The sequence below is a fragment of the Paramisgurnus dabryanus genome, chromosome 4 (genome assembly GCF_030506205.2).
Source record: "Paramisgurnus dabryanus chromosome 4, PD_genome_1.1, whole genome shotgun sequence".
Taxonomy (NCBI): Eukaryota; Metazoa; Chordata; class Actinopteri; order Cypriniformes; family Cobitidae; genus Paramisgurnus; species Paramisgurnus dabryanus.
In genome coordinates, this window is record NC_133340.1 from 21,942,582 (window position 1) to 21,955,324 (window position 12,743).

A 12,743-nucleotide genomic window follows, 5' to 3' on the forward strand; every position below is an offset into this window, starting at 1 on the left:
CTGCTCGCTGATTGGTTACTTCAACGGCTTCTCATTACGAACGCCTATAGGAGACGTCCTTCGACCCCCGCAGGTCTTTTGTCCCTCCCATGCGTTTGTCTCGCTCGTCTTCCCGCGTCTGCGCACCTCCGCCCGGCCTAGAGTACCCGCCGCATCCCGCACACCTCACGATTCTGCACGGACAGCATGTCTGAGTACAGCGCGCCGCCCGGAGCCGCTCTAGGAGCCGGTGGACTGAAGAAAGACGCATTCGCCGACGCGGTGCAGCGCGCCCGGCAGGTGAGTGATCCGCAGTGCTTGTTTGTGGGTCAGCAGCGCGTGTCCCGCAAGGCCGCGCGCATAAACCGGCGTGCCTGACGGTAATCTGATAGCATTACTAAAAATCTCTCATAAATGTGTTGTATTTTTACATTTAAAACGGTTTACATTCACAGAAGTTATCGTAGAAGTGTAACAATAGCGTGAGATGTGACACGAGGCACCGCACTCATACCGTGGTATTCACGCGCTACTCTGGGGTATTTTAACGAGTACAACGATGCTTACCCGCTACAAACCCAAGCAAAGCGTTTATTACAATAACCGTAGTTACCGCATATAATCATCGTCTCACCACAGTAACCATAACTATTCTTAATAATACTGTGGAAATGCAAATAGTAATCAATCCACCAAAAAAGCCATCGTTACATTAGTTTTACAACAATGAAACCATATTTAACTTTCATAGGGGATGCATCATACTAACATAGACAAACATGTTTTGTATGATTGTTACAGTGTGTATGAAAATAAATCATGGTTTTATTATAATAGACGTATTGTATGCATGGTGTTTTTATGGATTGATTAGCATTTCTATTATCAAGGTTTTACTACAAATACCATAGTTAAAATCTGGTTACTGTAGGTAAACAATGGTTTCATTTCATACTACACATTGCATTTGTAGTACTATTGTTTTTCTCATTAGTAGGGTAAATAGTACTCAGTATTGTGTTTTCACTGTACAGTAATTGTATGAAGTAGTAATAACATGGTGCTTTACCATAGTACCGAGTGTTGATCATTTTTAAATACCATGCAGTTTACGTGGGACTACAGTTGTTTTAAAGAATACAACTTTGTGAAATTTCCATCAACAATGGTTATGAGAGTGATGTTGGACACCTGCAGTGATATCATGTAGTAACATTTAGTTTTATATCGAAAACTAGGGCTGTGACTATTACCGCATCATCCCAGTAATGAGATGCCTACCACGGTGCTGAGTTTATCATCGTCATCACCGCACATTTATATATGTTGTGCGGCTTTAAGAAAAAAATCCATACCGTCACAGACCTATACACAATGTACACTTTGCTGCACAATTAATCGTTAAAAGATCACAATCTCAACCCCCCCTTCAAAACGATCTTAATCCAGCATTTCTATGATGCAGGTAATTATATTTTCAGGGAGGAAAGATGAAGTCTCGTCAGTTCTCGCAACAACACACAATCACTAGCCGCTTCCGCTAGCCGTTTTTTTGGGTCTGTCTTTGCTGCTACCACCGCTTTGATGTTGCATCGCAATCTGATGCACAGACGGTATTTGTAGTAACCGAAAATCTGTGGTATTGAGAAATACATAAACAGACATTACATATAATCGTTTTTGATTTTTCAATTTCAACTTTTGATTCAGACAATTTCAAAAACAAGATAGTTGATTTAAAACCGTAATTCTGCATTTAAAATATTAATTGCATGCTGCTGGACCTATGTGTTTGTAAGGCACTTTGAAGGCACCGCACATGTAGCCTATTGCAACACTTAATTCATAAAAAGGTACATAAATGCACAGAGTAATCGCGGTAAATAATCATGATTTATGATTTTAATCAAAATAATCACGATTATTAATTTTTGCATAAATGTGATTATAATATATATCAAAATAATCATGATTATGATTTGGCCCATAATCAACCAGCCCTAACTTAAACATGAGGAAAGTGTCAAAGTAAAGGTATTTTTGGTTGTCCGGCTATATAATAATGGAAAACCTGGAAATATCTGAGAACTTTACAGTGAAAATTTACGGTCCTGTGTGAAAATGTTTTAAAAATGAACAAAATGGAGAAGTGCCATTAGAATTTCTATAGTGAATATTGTTTTTGCACATCCCTGCATTTTAATTTGAAGTAACGTGCCCATATCAAAAGAACTTTCCGCAAGTGCTCAACCTAAATAACAGATCAAAACTTAAATGACATAGAAATGGCCCACTGCTATTTGTGCTCCCCAAAAATGTAACGTTATGACCAACAAATAGTTTTGGTCATGTCAATATATTGACGTTAAAATATCAGTTTGCTGGTACAGGGCTCCAGACTACACATGTGCGACCAGTAAATTTGTTTTTGTTTGTAAATTTGTGATGTGACAATTAATTTCAAACAGCACATTGTACTTTCTGCATCTATCATTAAAATATTTATTAGTAATAGAGTGAAAATTAGTAGAAATGTGAATATTTGGTTAGCATGTTGATTTACGATGTGTGCCCCTAAATTTTCTAGTTGCGCCCCTAAAATTTTCAGTTGGGGGCCACTGTGCTCCTAGTGAAAAAAGTTAGTCTGGAGCCTTGTGGTAATTTTGTGAGTATGATCCCTATAAAATGTGCTACTAGGGCTGGGCCGGTTTGGATTTTTTTTTACCGCGGTCGGTAATCAACAAATTCCCGCGGTTTTGCGGTTTATTGGCAAGACAACGAGTTAAATGACATGCATGATTTATTTATCTTCAATACAAAACACGTGCAAATTACTTAAGGAACATGTAAAGTGAATATTATTTCCTTGATTCCTTCCACATTTATTCAATTTTAACATTAAACAACTTGAACAATTAATATTATCAGTTAAAAAAATGTTAACGCATTGTAGGCACGTGTGGACACGCACAGACATTTCGCCACTTTTCTATCCTTCATTTATGAATGGCCTGTAAATGACGCAAATTATTGCTGCCCTGACGGTCTGGTAAAATAACCATTTGTATGAGAAATCACTTGTACTGCATATGTGTCCGTGCTTGTGTATAGCTGGGAAGCTGCACGGAGATGCGTGTGTGTGCAAGATGACGCGGTCCGTCTGTCTCGCGCGCGCACGGGCAGTCCGCGTCTGTCTCGCGCGAGCACGGGCAGTCCGCGTCTGTCTCGCACGCGCACGGGCAGTTCCGCGTCTGTCTCGCGTGCTCGGACAGACCGCTTCTGTCCTCGACCCTTACCATAAACATCTGTCTTTTTCCACAAACAGAGAAAGACGACGCAAAAGCCTACTTCTTTAAAATCTAACCTCTTTGGATATTAATCCTCGGACTGATCGCGTGCTCTTTATGTTGCGTGAAAATTTGATAATGTATGAAACCTGATTCTGTTGTTGATCTGTTGCGGCGGTTTGCACATTCAAATTAGATAACGTTAAAATGTTTGTATTACTTGAAACGAGTGACAGACAACGTCACCTGTATTTCTACTCAATGACAATTTAATATTAAAATCATATCAGTTAATGTTCAGTTATCAAGTTGCGGTTGTTAACAAGCTGCATGTATAACATCCCCACGTGCAGGCCAATCTTTCAAGATTTTTTTTTTTGCGGTTATGACGGTGAGGAGCTTAGACCCGCGGCATGGGTCACGTGACCGCGGTATGGCGGTAATCCGGTTACCGCCCCAGGCCTATGTGCTACAAAGTCTGAACAACTTCAAGACCAACTCGCTTCCCGTCAACTTGACTTTTTGAGACAATGTTTTGTACAGTGTTGTTTATGACTCTCATGTCTTGCTGTGTTCATGTTTAATCTCATAGTAATCACAATCTTTGTTCCTTCTAATAGATTGCAGCGAAAATTGGCGGTGACGTTACCGGTCCCCCAATGAGCAATAACGGAGGAGCGGAGAATTATCCCTTCAACGCACAGAAACGATCGCTGGAGGACGGAGGTACAGCACGAGATCCTGTATGTGTATCTCTCTCTCTCTTGCTCGTTCTGAATTGTTGTTGTGTTTATCTTCAGATCAACCTGAGAGCAAAAAGATGGCATCTGACAGAGACAGCGCAGCGGCCTTGTGTACGAGTTATACTTTCTTTCAGTGACTTGCATGTGTGTTTATATTTAGAGCAATGATTTTATCCTCGTCTCATTCACAGCTATCGGAGCCCAGCTGGCTGCCCTTTCTCAGCAGAGGTAAGTCTGTCGTTTACAAAGTGTTTACAAGCCTTACCAATAATCTGACTCGTAAGAAAATACCTGGGGTTTTGCTTAAGACAAGCGTTACGTTACTGTAGTTCATGGTCAGAGGTTTGTCTGTGACATGGATCTAAACAATCCTCAGATCGTGCTGTTTGCCGAACAGAGGTGTGCTTTTGCTTTTTGGAAAGTGATCAGATTTGGGATTTTTATATAGTGGATGATAAAGCAGGCAAAAATCCTTTTAACTTGAATTGAAAGTGGGATCCCAACTGTATTTGGAGTATTATCGTTCTTATCATGCTAAAGGCTGCTTAAACCAACGTAGCAACCAGATAGCGTATATGAATTTCAAATTTGTATGTTTATTGACATTCAGATGTTTTTCCCTCAGTGTTCGTCCTTCCACCATGACAGAAGATTACAGAGTACCTGATGGAATGGTTGGCCTCAGTAAGTCCATACTGCCCATAATGCACTGCTATATAAGTCAGAAATGTGTCCTGGTCATATTTTACACCTAAAGAAGTTAAATTTGGCTTAAAATGTTTGTCAGACCCTTTAGATTTGAATCTTCTGTCTTTTTTGTGTTGTGCTTTTTTTCATGAACATTTCCTCTAAATGTAAATGTAAAGGCTGCCCATGTATGGCTAGGCATGGGCCGGTATCACTGTATACCGTAGTTTTAAAGAGTCAAGGTTAAAAAATTAAATCATTAAGTCATGTAATTGATTAGATGTTTACATTTTAATATCTTAAATTATAACATACATTATAATTTTTGTTTTAAATCTTTATTTTTACCTGGCATGCCTGTATGTTGCTTAAAGATAAAATGTATTGTGTCCAGTTGAAATGTTTTTTTTTTTTTGTATACGCAGAAATTTAAAAATCACATTTTAGTTCCGAAATACCGCAACAACATAAAATCGTGGTATTTTTGCTTAAGGTTATCATAACGCCAAAATCTCCTATAGGGCCATTATTGTCTATGATTTTAACTTTTGCTTAACCTTTAGCCTCACGAATGTTTATATGTGACTCTGGACTACAAATCCGGTCGTATGGGTCAATTTTGTCCATTTATGTATGGTTTGTTAGGATGGGACGATATTTGGCTGAGATACAACTTTTAAAATCTGGAATATGAGGGTGCAAAAATGTAAATTGAGAAAATTGCCTTTTAAAAGTTGTTCAAATATATAATATTTGAAGAGTTTGGTTCAAAAACGCAATAAATCCATTTTGACAAATTTCGGTAAAAACGTGTTTTCTATACCAAGAAAGTGACAAGAGGAAAACCACTATTTTCTGTTACAAACTTTCACATAGAAACTTTAGGTTATAAAAACATAAAAAATTCAAATCCATAACTTGATTTTCAAAGATTTATTATAAAAACGAATGATTTTTTTCCACAAAATGCAATAAATCCATGACGTTTTTTTTTCAAAATTCTATAAATCTATTCAATCAATGTATAGATGTGCATTCATTTTTGCCATTTTATATTAATTTAGTTAAACAGTTGTACACCCTGATTAAAAAAATTAATCAAAACACTTACTTTGTCATATTAGGAACACTGTCATTGCTGCGCGGTTATACTAAACGCCATCGCTTAACATTTTTCACATCGATCAGCTGTTATTCTCGTTGACTTTGAGTAAAATTATGGAACGTTTTTCATAAGATCCCCTGGGGTCAATGTGTTAGCACGAGAGAAGCTAGATGCTGTCGGGAGAACAAGCGATCGTCTCCCGAGTGCCTCTCGCGTAAATTATTAGATGTTGATGGCTTACGTTTCTTTCCCTTCACAGAAAACCACAGGTTTATCAATGCTATTAAAAGTATTATTTTGTTTTTGTTTGTTTCTTGATCACGAAGTACAAAGTAGATGAGGAAAACTAGGACTCTGTGTACTCAACGCGCCACCATTGTTTGTTTACATTGCGTGGAATGGTGCGCTGTAATTTGTGGAGCGGATTTATTGCATTCTGTAGAAAAGGGGGAGTGGTGTTTATTGCGTTTTGGGAAAAAAGAGAGAAAAGATGACAGAATAACAAAGCGGATATTGGATTTTGCGTAAAATTAAGAATTTACTTTTAAATACTGACCTGATATAATACTGATTTTGGCAGTAACTCAATTTTTTCAAAAATGGCATTTATTGCGTTTTGGAACCAAACTCTTCATTTACTTAATATCCTAATGATTTTTTTTGCATAAAAATTGATAATTTCGATCATACAGTCTATTGTTGGTAGGGATGTGACGGATCACAAACGTACAGGACGGATCACATTATGGTTTTTGAGGCACGGATTGGATCAGCAAAAAAAGATGCAAATAATCAAATAAAAACAAAGAAATTACAAACACTTATAAAAAGAACAAAGTTGCACATTAAGTAAGGGCTAAAATTGGCATTAGGTACAGAAATCTAATCAAATGAATCATAACGCTCTCTTTGTTGTATGAAATAAATATAATGATGATTTTTTTTAGAGCTACAGAAGTGATTTTCTATTTGTCTTGGGTTGTTTGATTAATCTCAATTAACCTACTTAAGTCTTTGTCATTAATGTTACTGTCTCTTTAAGAAAAGCACGGACTGGTTGCTGACTATACATAAACATAGACATGTTCCTGTATAGCTCAGTGGTCGAGCATTGCGTTTGCAGCGCAAAATGTCATGGGTTTGAATCCAGGGAACTTAAGTTCTGATAAAAATGCATAGCTTGTGATGCACTGTTAGTCGCTTTGGATAAAAAATACATATGCACACACACGTTTTTATTAGAAAAATAATACTGTGGAGATCATTTTGTTTTTTGAAACTTGTCTCTCCGTGTGTGCACCGTGTGTGCAAACTTATTCAGCATAGTGGTCGACTGCGATCCATCACAGCACTAATTGTTGGCTATTGCTATAAATATAGCCATGTGACTTAAGGTTTTGTGGTCCAGGGTCTCACGTGTATTCTGTATCTGATTATAGTTATTGGTCGAGGTGGAGAACAGATCAATAAGATCCAGCAGGACTCGGGCTGTAAAGTACAGATCGCTCCAGGTGAGTTGGACCTTTTCTTAATTCGCAGACACTTTGGTTTGGGTCTCTTCTTGAGGGGCTGCATGTTTAGATATCTTGTAACATCCTGGTTTTGTGTATTTCAGACAGTGGTGGTCTTCCAGACAGGAGCGTCTCTCTCACCGGTTCTCCTGATGCCATTGGGTACGTTGCTTCTTACCACACATTAAAGAAACAACTTGAATTTAATTCAAATCTGAGTTTTGACCTTTGACCTGTCAATGCAGGAGGGCCAAAATGCTGTTGGATGATATTGTGTCTCGAGGACGGGGCACTCCTCCCTCCTTCCATGAGTCGTCCAATGGGGGCGGCGGTGGTGGTGGTGGTCACATGCAGGAAATGATCATTCCTGCTGGAAAAGCAGGTCTCATCATTGGTAAAGGTGGAGAGACCATCAAACAACTGCAGGTAGTTGGGATATACAATTTTTTTTTTGTTTATTTCAGAAAAGTTGTCTCTTCTTCAGTAAGTCATGGGTTTGTTTTTGTTTTTTAGGAGCGAGCTGGTGTAAAGATGATTTTAATTCAAGATGCTTCTCAGGGGCCAAATATCGACAAGCCGCTTCGCATCATAGGTGATCCTTACAAAGTGCAGGTCAGGTTCCCTCCACGCATGCTTTTTTATGTGTCCTGCTACCAAGCTTGGTAAACTTTGACTTGCAAATTTGTATATAAAACACTTTTGATGAAATGTGTATGTGAACTGACTTAGTAAAAGACGTTTAAAGCCTTTAAGTGTGACATCACATCCTGTTGCCCATAACTGGAAGTGTAAAATTGTGTTTGTTAATGCTCAAAGGTCACATGATTTTCTCTTTCTAGCAAGCTCGTGAGATGGTGGAGGAGATCTTGAGAGATCGGGATCAACCTGGATTTGAAAGAAACGAGTATGGTTCCCATATGGGAGGAGGTGGTGGTGGTGGAGGAGGAGGAGGAGGACTCGAGGTGTGTGTGTGATGTATTAATCTGCCGTTTGCTGCACAAATGCAGATATGTTCCCTGACTCTTGTCATCACGATCTAATTGGACAGGTGCCTGTTCCACGTCACTCTGTGGGTGTTGTGATTGGCCGAAGCGGAGAGATGATAAAGAAGATTCAGAACGATGCTGGTGTGAGGATACAGTTTAAACCAGGTTAGTTTGGCTCTTGAAGTCTTTGTATAAGGTGAATGTGTTTTACTGTGGTGGTAACTTTAGTAATGTCTCTGTGAAGATGATGGTACCGGTCCAGAGAAGATCGCCACTATTATGGGTCCTCCTGACCGCTGCGAGCACGCCGCCAGTATAATCAACGAACTTCTGCAGAGCATCAGAGTACGAGAGGAAGGAGGAGGGGTAAGAGAGGCGTTTAGCTGCATATTACTTTGATTTCTGTACTAGTTGAGTCTATTTTTTTTTTAATAATATTATGCATGTTTATTTGCTCATCTTTAGGGTCCTCCTGGAGCTGGGATGCCCCCGGGTGGACGCGGTAGAGGGCGTGGTCCAGGCAACTGGGGCCCACCTGGTGGTGAGATGACGTTTTCAATCCCCGCCCACAAATGTGGCCTCGTGATTGGCCGAGGAGGGGAAAACGTTAAGGCCATCAACCAGCAGACGGGCGCGTTCGTAGAGATCTCGCGCCAACCGCCGCCCAACGGCGACCCGAATTTCAAACTGTTTACCATTAGGGGGTCACCTCAACAGATCGATCATGCCAAGCAGCTCATTGAAGACAAGATTGAGGTATGAAAACTGTATAGATATATGTTTTATCCTATTTAGCTCGTTTGAATTTGTTTAAACCGTTTTTGCTCTCTTCTTAGGGACCCCTGTGCCCTCTTGGTCCTGGACCAGGTGGACCAGGTCCTGGTGGACCGATGGGACCCTACAACCCAAATCCATACCAGCCAGGACCTCCTGGCGGACCTCCACAGTTAGTACTGCATTAAAATTCTTTAACTAATGCTAGATTAACTTCATGAAAGTGTTTCTAATTGTATGCATTTACCTTCTCCAGCGGTGGTCCTCCTGGTGGCCAGTATCCTCAGGGATGGGGAAATACATACCAGCAGTGGCAGCCACATGATCCCAGTAAGATTTTATGCATTTATGTGCTACTATACTATAATGCTGGGGTGATTCAGACACCAAAGCACCATATTTTCATTCTCGAGTCGATGTAAAAGTGTGTCTCTCTCTTTCAGGTAAAGCAGCAACCGATCCTAACGCAGCCTGGGCGGCTTATTACGCACAGTACTACCAGCAGCCTGCGGGAGGCGCTATGCCCGGCCAGGCGCCTGCGGCCCAGCCGGCTGCACCAGCTACTGCTGACCAGAATCAAGCTGCGCCTGGGACCGCTCAACCTGACTACACCAAGGCCTGGGAGGAGTATTACAAGAAGATGGGTGAGAGTATGTTTGCGCACAACCACACTACAAACAATTTTTCCAATGACGATGCTGAAATAATGGCGAAAGTTTGCTTATGAATATTGATGTGCACTTTGCTCTTTCAGCTCAAGCAGGAGGTGGTGCAGCACCGCAGGCAGGGGGCGCTCCAGCCGCTGGCGCCGCAGCAGCAGGACAGACGGATTATAGCGCCGCGTGGGCCGAATATTACAGACAGCAGGCTGCTTATTACGGACAGACGGGACAGACACCCGGACAGCCAGGTGCGACGCCGCAGGGCCAGCAGGTATGTACATGTTCATGCAATCACCAGACTCAAATGTATTTACTGATCGAACAATTTACACGAAACTGCAAGAAGTCATTTTAATAACTCTCTCTTTCAGGCTCAGTAAAAGACTCTTGTTGAAATCACATCCGTCCACCCTGGCCTCACTCCCCATGATCTTGCTCTCCTGAGAAAAGGACAAAATTTCTTCTTTCTGTTGTTTATTTGTTCTTGCTGTGTCCAGCAGGAAGTTGCGTGACTTTATTTCCGCCGGATGTACAAACACTGATGAACTCGAATCAAACTCTGCCTTCCCCCTCCTCAGCAGCTTCATCCCTCTTCTTCCTCACGTTAATGTGACTCATCGCCAGGGAGGCACAAGGAAATGTCGCTAACTTCCTCACACGAGCGTGCACTTCCTGTTTTGCGTTTCTTTAAGGATTCGTTTTTGAGAGAAAAGGTCCATACGAGGAAATCTTCAGGTGTTATAACTAACTACTGTTTATAACTCGACGAGTAACTGTTTTTTGCTTTTAGTCCTTTTTCGTTTTAAAAATATTTGATTGCGCTCGAACATTCCCGTTGTTTATTTTTTAAGTCATTAAGTGAGGTTTTTTATTTGATTTTCTGTGATTATCAAGTGACACTTCGATGTGTGAGGATGCATTTGCGTGTATGTTGGTGCTTTTCCCGTGTGTGTATGTAAGAGTGTTCGGTACTGGCCCGTTTCGCCTCACTATTAAAACAAGGATTTCTTTTTGTTTCCACCCCCACGTCATTTGGAAGTCATGATGTTATATAAAAGTATATAAATTGTATGCTTTTTTTTACTGCTTGTTTTTAAAAACTACAAAATAAAAACGTTACAGAATCCTCATCAGATCACACGGCTGCTGTTCAGTCTGAAAGCGTTTTCTCTCAATTTCTCTTTATATTAACATTGCATAGGAAATCCTTGTGCATTGATTGCATTTTTAGTGGCGCATTTGTGTAAATGGACCTGTATAAAAAATATACCCGAATGTACTAAAAATATACTTTAATACCAACAAGTACTCTTTTGTGCTAAATAAGTGTAAAGGTTGTGCACTACTATATTAAAAGTATAGTTTTACTTTAATATGTCAATGCACTTGAAAAGTAAACTAAATACAAGTAATACACAGAGATTTGGTTCAATAGACTAAAAATCATAGTGGCACAGTTGAGTACAATTTTGTTAAATAAAAAATAGTGCATGAAAAAGTACATTTACTAAGTGTATTTTAAGGTAATTTATTAACTTGAGTCGTGTTACTTCAGGCTTGCATAGAAAATCCTTGCACGTTGAGAGTTCCTTTTATCATTACACACTTTAAAGTGTTTCCTTTGAAGTATTTTTTAAATAATTGTTTCTAAACACACATGTTATAGATATATTGCTGAAACATGTACAAAGACTGTACTTAATTTACAGTTTTTCCATATTTCTGTGTTCAGCATAATTTGGGCGTGGTTAAAACGGTGACTCAATGACACACTGGCGCGAAACTAGCATCTATTCAGGTTGTAGTGGTATCTGAAAATCGAGAGCGAGTTTAATCATTTAAATTTGTCTGGGTGGTTTCTAACAATTTTTCTGTGGTGTGACCAACTGAGAACACATTTAATATCCGACTTTACACGGACTTCAGTACGTTTGATTTAAAGGGGACATTTCACAAGACTTTTTTTTAAGGTCCCCATAGTGCATCAGTGAAGTTCTAGCTAAAAATCAACATGCAGAGTTTTATTATAACATTTTTGGGTGTGTTATTTTCAATGCAAATGAGCTGCTCTCTGCTCTAAATGGCAGTGCCGTGGTTGGATAGTGCAGATTAAGGGGCGGTATTATCCTCTTCTGACATCACAAGGGGCCTCATTTATAAAGCGTGCGTACGCACAAATTTGATCGTAAAGTGTGCGTAGGCAAAAATCCATGGCAAAGTCCATATTTATAAAAACTGTCTTTGACGTGGAAAAGTGCTTCGCGCCACGTCAGGGTCTGAGCAGACGTACGCACTTTTGCTTGTCTGATTGCTGCAGGTTTTTGGAAATATAAGCCATTCTTGCTGTTTGAAATTGGGTTTAAACATTGACAAGCACTCTTTTATATGTCTGACATTAATTACGCATCGTTTAAAGGCGGAGATCTGAAACTGGTCGGCTGCGCGCAGAAGTTCAAGTTCATTTGCGATTTATGGATTTGAAAGAGGTACGCGCGTTTTCTGCGCGTACGTTCGGTTTATGAATCACACGTACGCATTTTTGTTAAATGATCGTAAGATCAAATGTAGGATGGTTTTTACGCAGCATTTTATAAATGAGGCCCCTGGGGAGCCAAATTTCAATGACCTATTTTTCACATGCTTGCAGAAAATAGGCTTGTTCGACTTCATGCGGTGGCGCAACAACCGACAGCCGGATGACGTTAAAGTTCCGCGAGAGCGATTTACAATAAAACTCCTCCGTATGATTTCACAAATCGCTCTGGCGTTACTTTGACGTCATCCATGCGCAACATGAAGTCGAACAAGCCTAATGTTTTACCAAAACTAAGTTATTTGGTTGATAATTTTCAAATTTTCTAGGATGATAAAAGCACTGGGGACACAATTGTAGCACTTAAAGGGGTCATAGCGTGAAAATCTGACTTTTTCCATGTTTTAGTGCTATAATTGGGTCCCCAGTGCTTCTATCAACATAGAAAATGTGATAAATCTCAATCCAGTAACACT

At 39.9% G+C, this 12,743-nt stretch overlaps 1 protein-coding gene across 2 annotated transcripts; it reads left to right on the plus strand.

Moving 5' to 3' along the window:
- The first annotated feature begins 70 nt into the window (after positions 1–70).
- On the plus strand, positions 71–10,869 carry khsrp (KH-type splicing regulatory protein). Of its 2 annotated transcripts, none has more exons than XM_065295075.2 (18): positions 71–279; positions 3,887–3,992; positions 4,067–4,120; positions 4,201–4,237; positions 4,635–4,693; positions 7,241–7,312; positions 7,417–7,474; positions 7,558–7,738; positions 7,826–7,924; positions 8,152–8,274; positions 8,361–8,463; positions 8,543–8,664; positions 8,764–9,054; positions 9,135–9,244; positions 9,329–9,402; positions 9,516–9,722; positions 9,827–10,005; positions 10,106–10,869. In XM_065295075.2, the coding sequence occupies exons 1-18, from the start codon at positions 187–189 to the stop codon at positions 10,112–10,114; spliced, it is 1,977 nt and encodes a 658-aa protein (XP_065151147.2). In that variant the 5' UTR covers positions 71–186; the 3' UTR covers positions 10,115–10,869. The 2 variants fall into 2 exon arrangements, with proteins under 2 accessions (XP_065151147.2, XP_065151148.2); XM_065295076.2 differs by having other exon boundaries at positions 9,516–9,716.
- The last annotated feature ends 1,874 nt before the right edge of the window (positions 10,870–12,743 follow it).

Coding starts and splice junctions, on each gene's coding strand:
- khsrp (XM_065295075.2), top strand. CDS start 187: ATGTCTGAGTACAGCGCGCCGCCCGGAGCCGCTCTAGGAGCCGGTGGA. Junction 3,993..4,066: donor ACGATCGCTGGAGGACGGAG/GTACAGCACGAG, acceptor GTTTATCTTCAG/ATCAACCTGAGAGCAAAAAG. Junction 8,464..8,542: donor GAGGATACAGTTTAAACCAG/GTTAGTTTGGCT, acceptor GTCTCTGTGAAG/ATGATGGTACCGGTCCAGAG.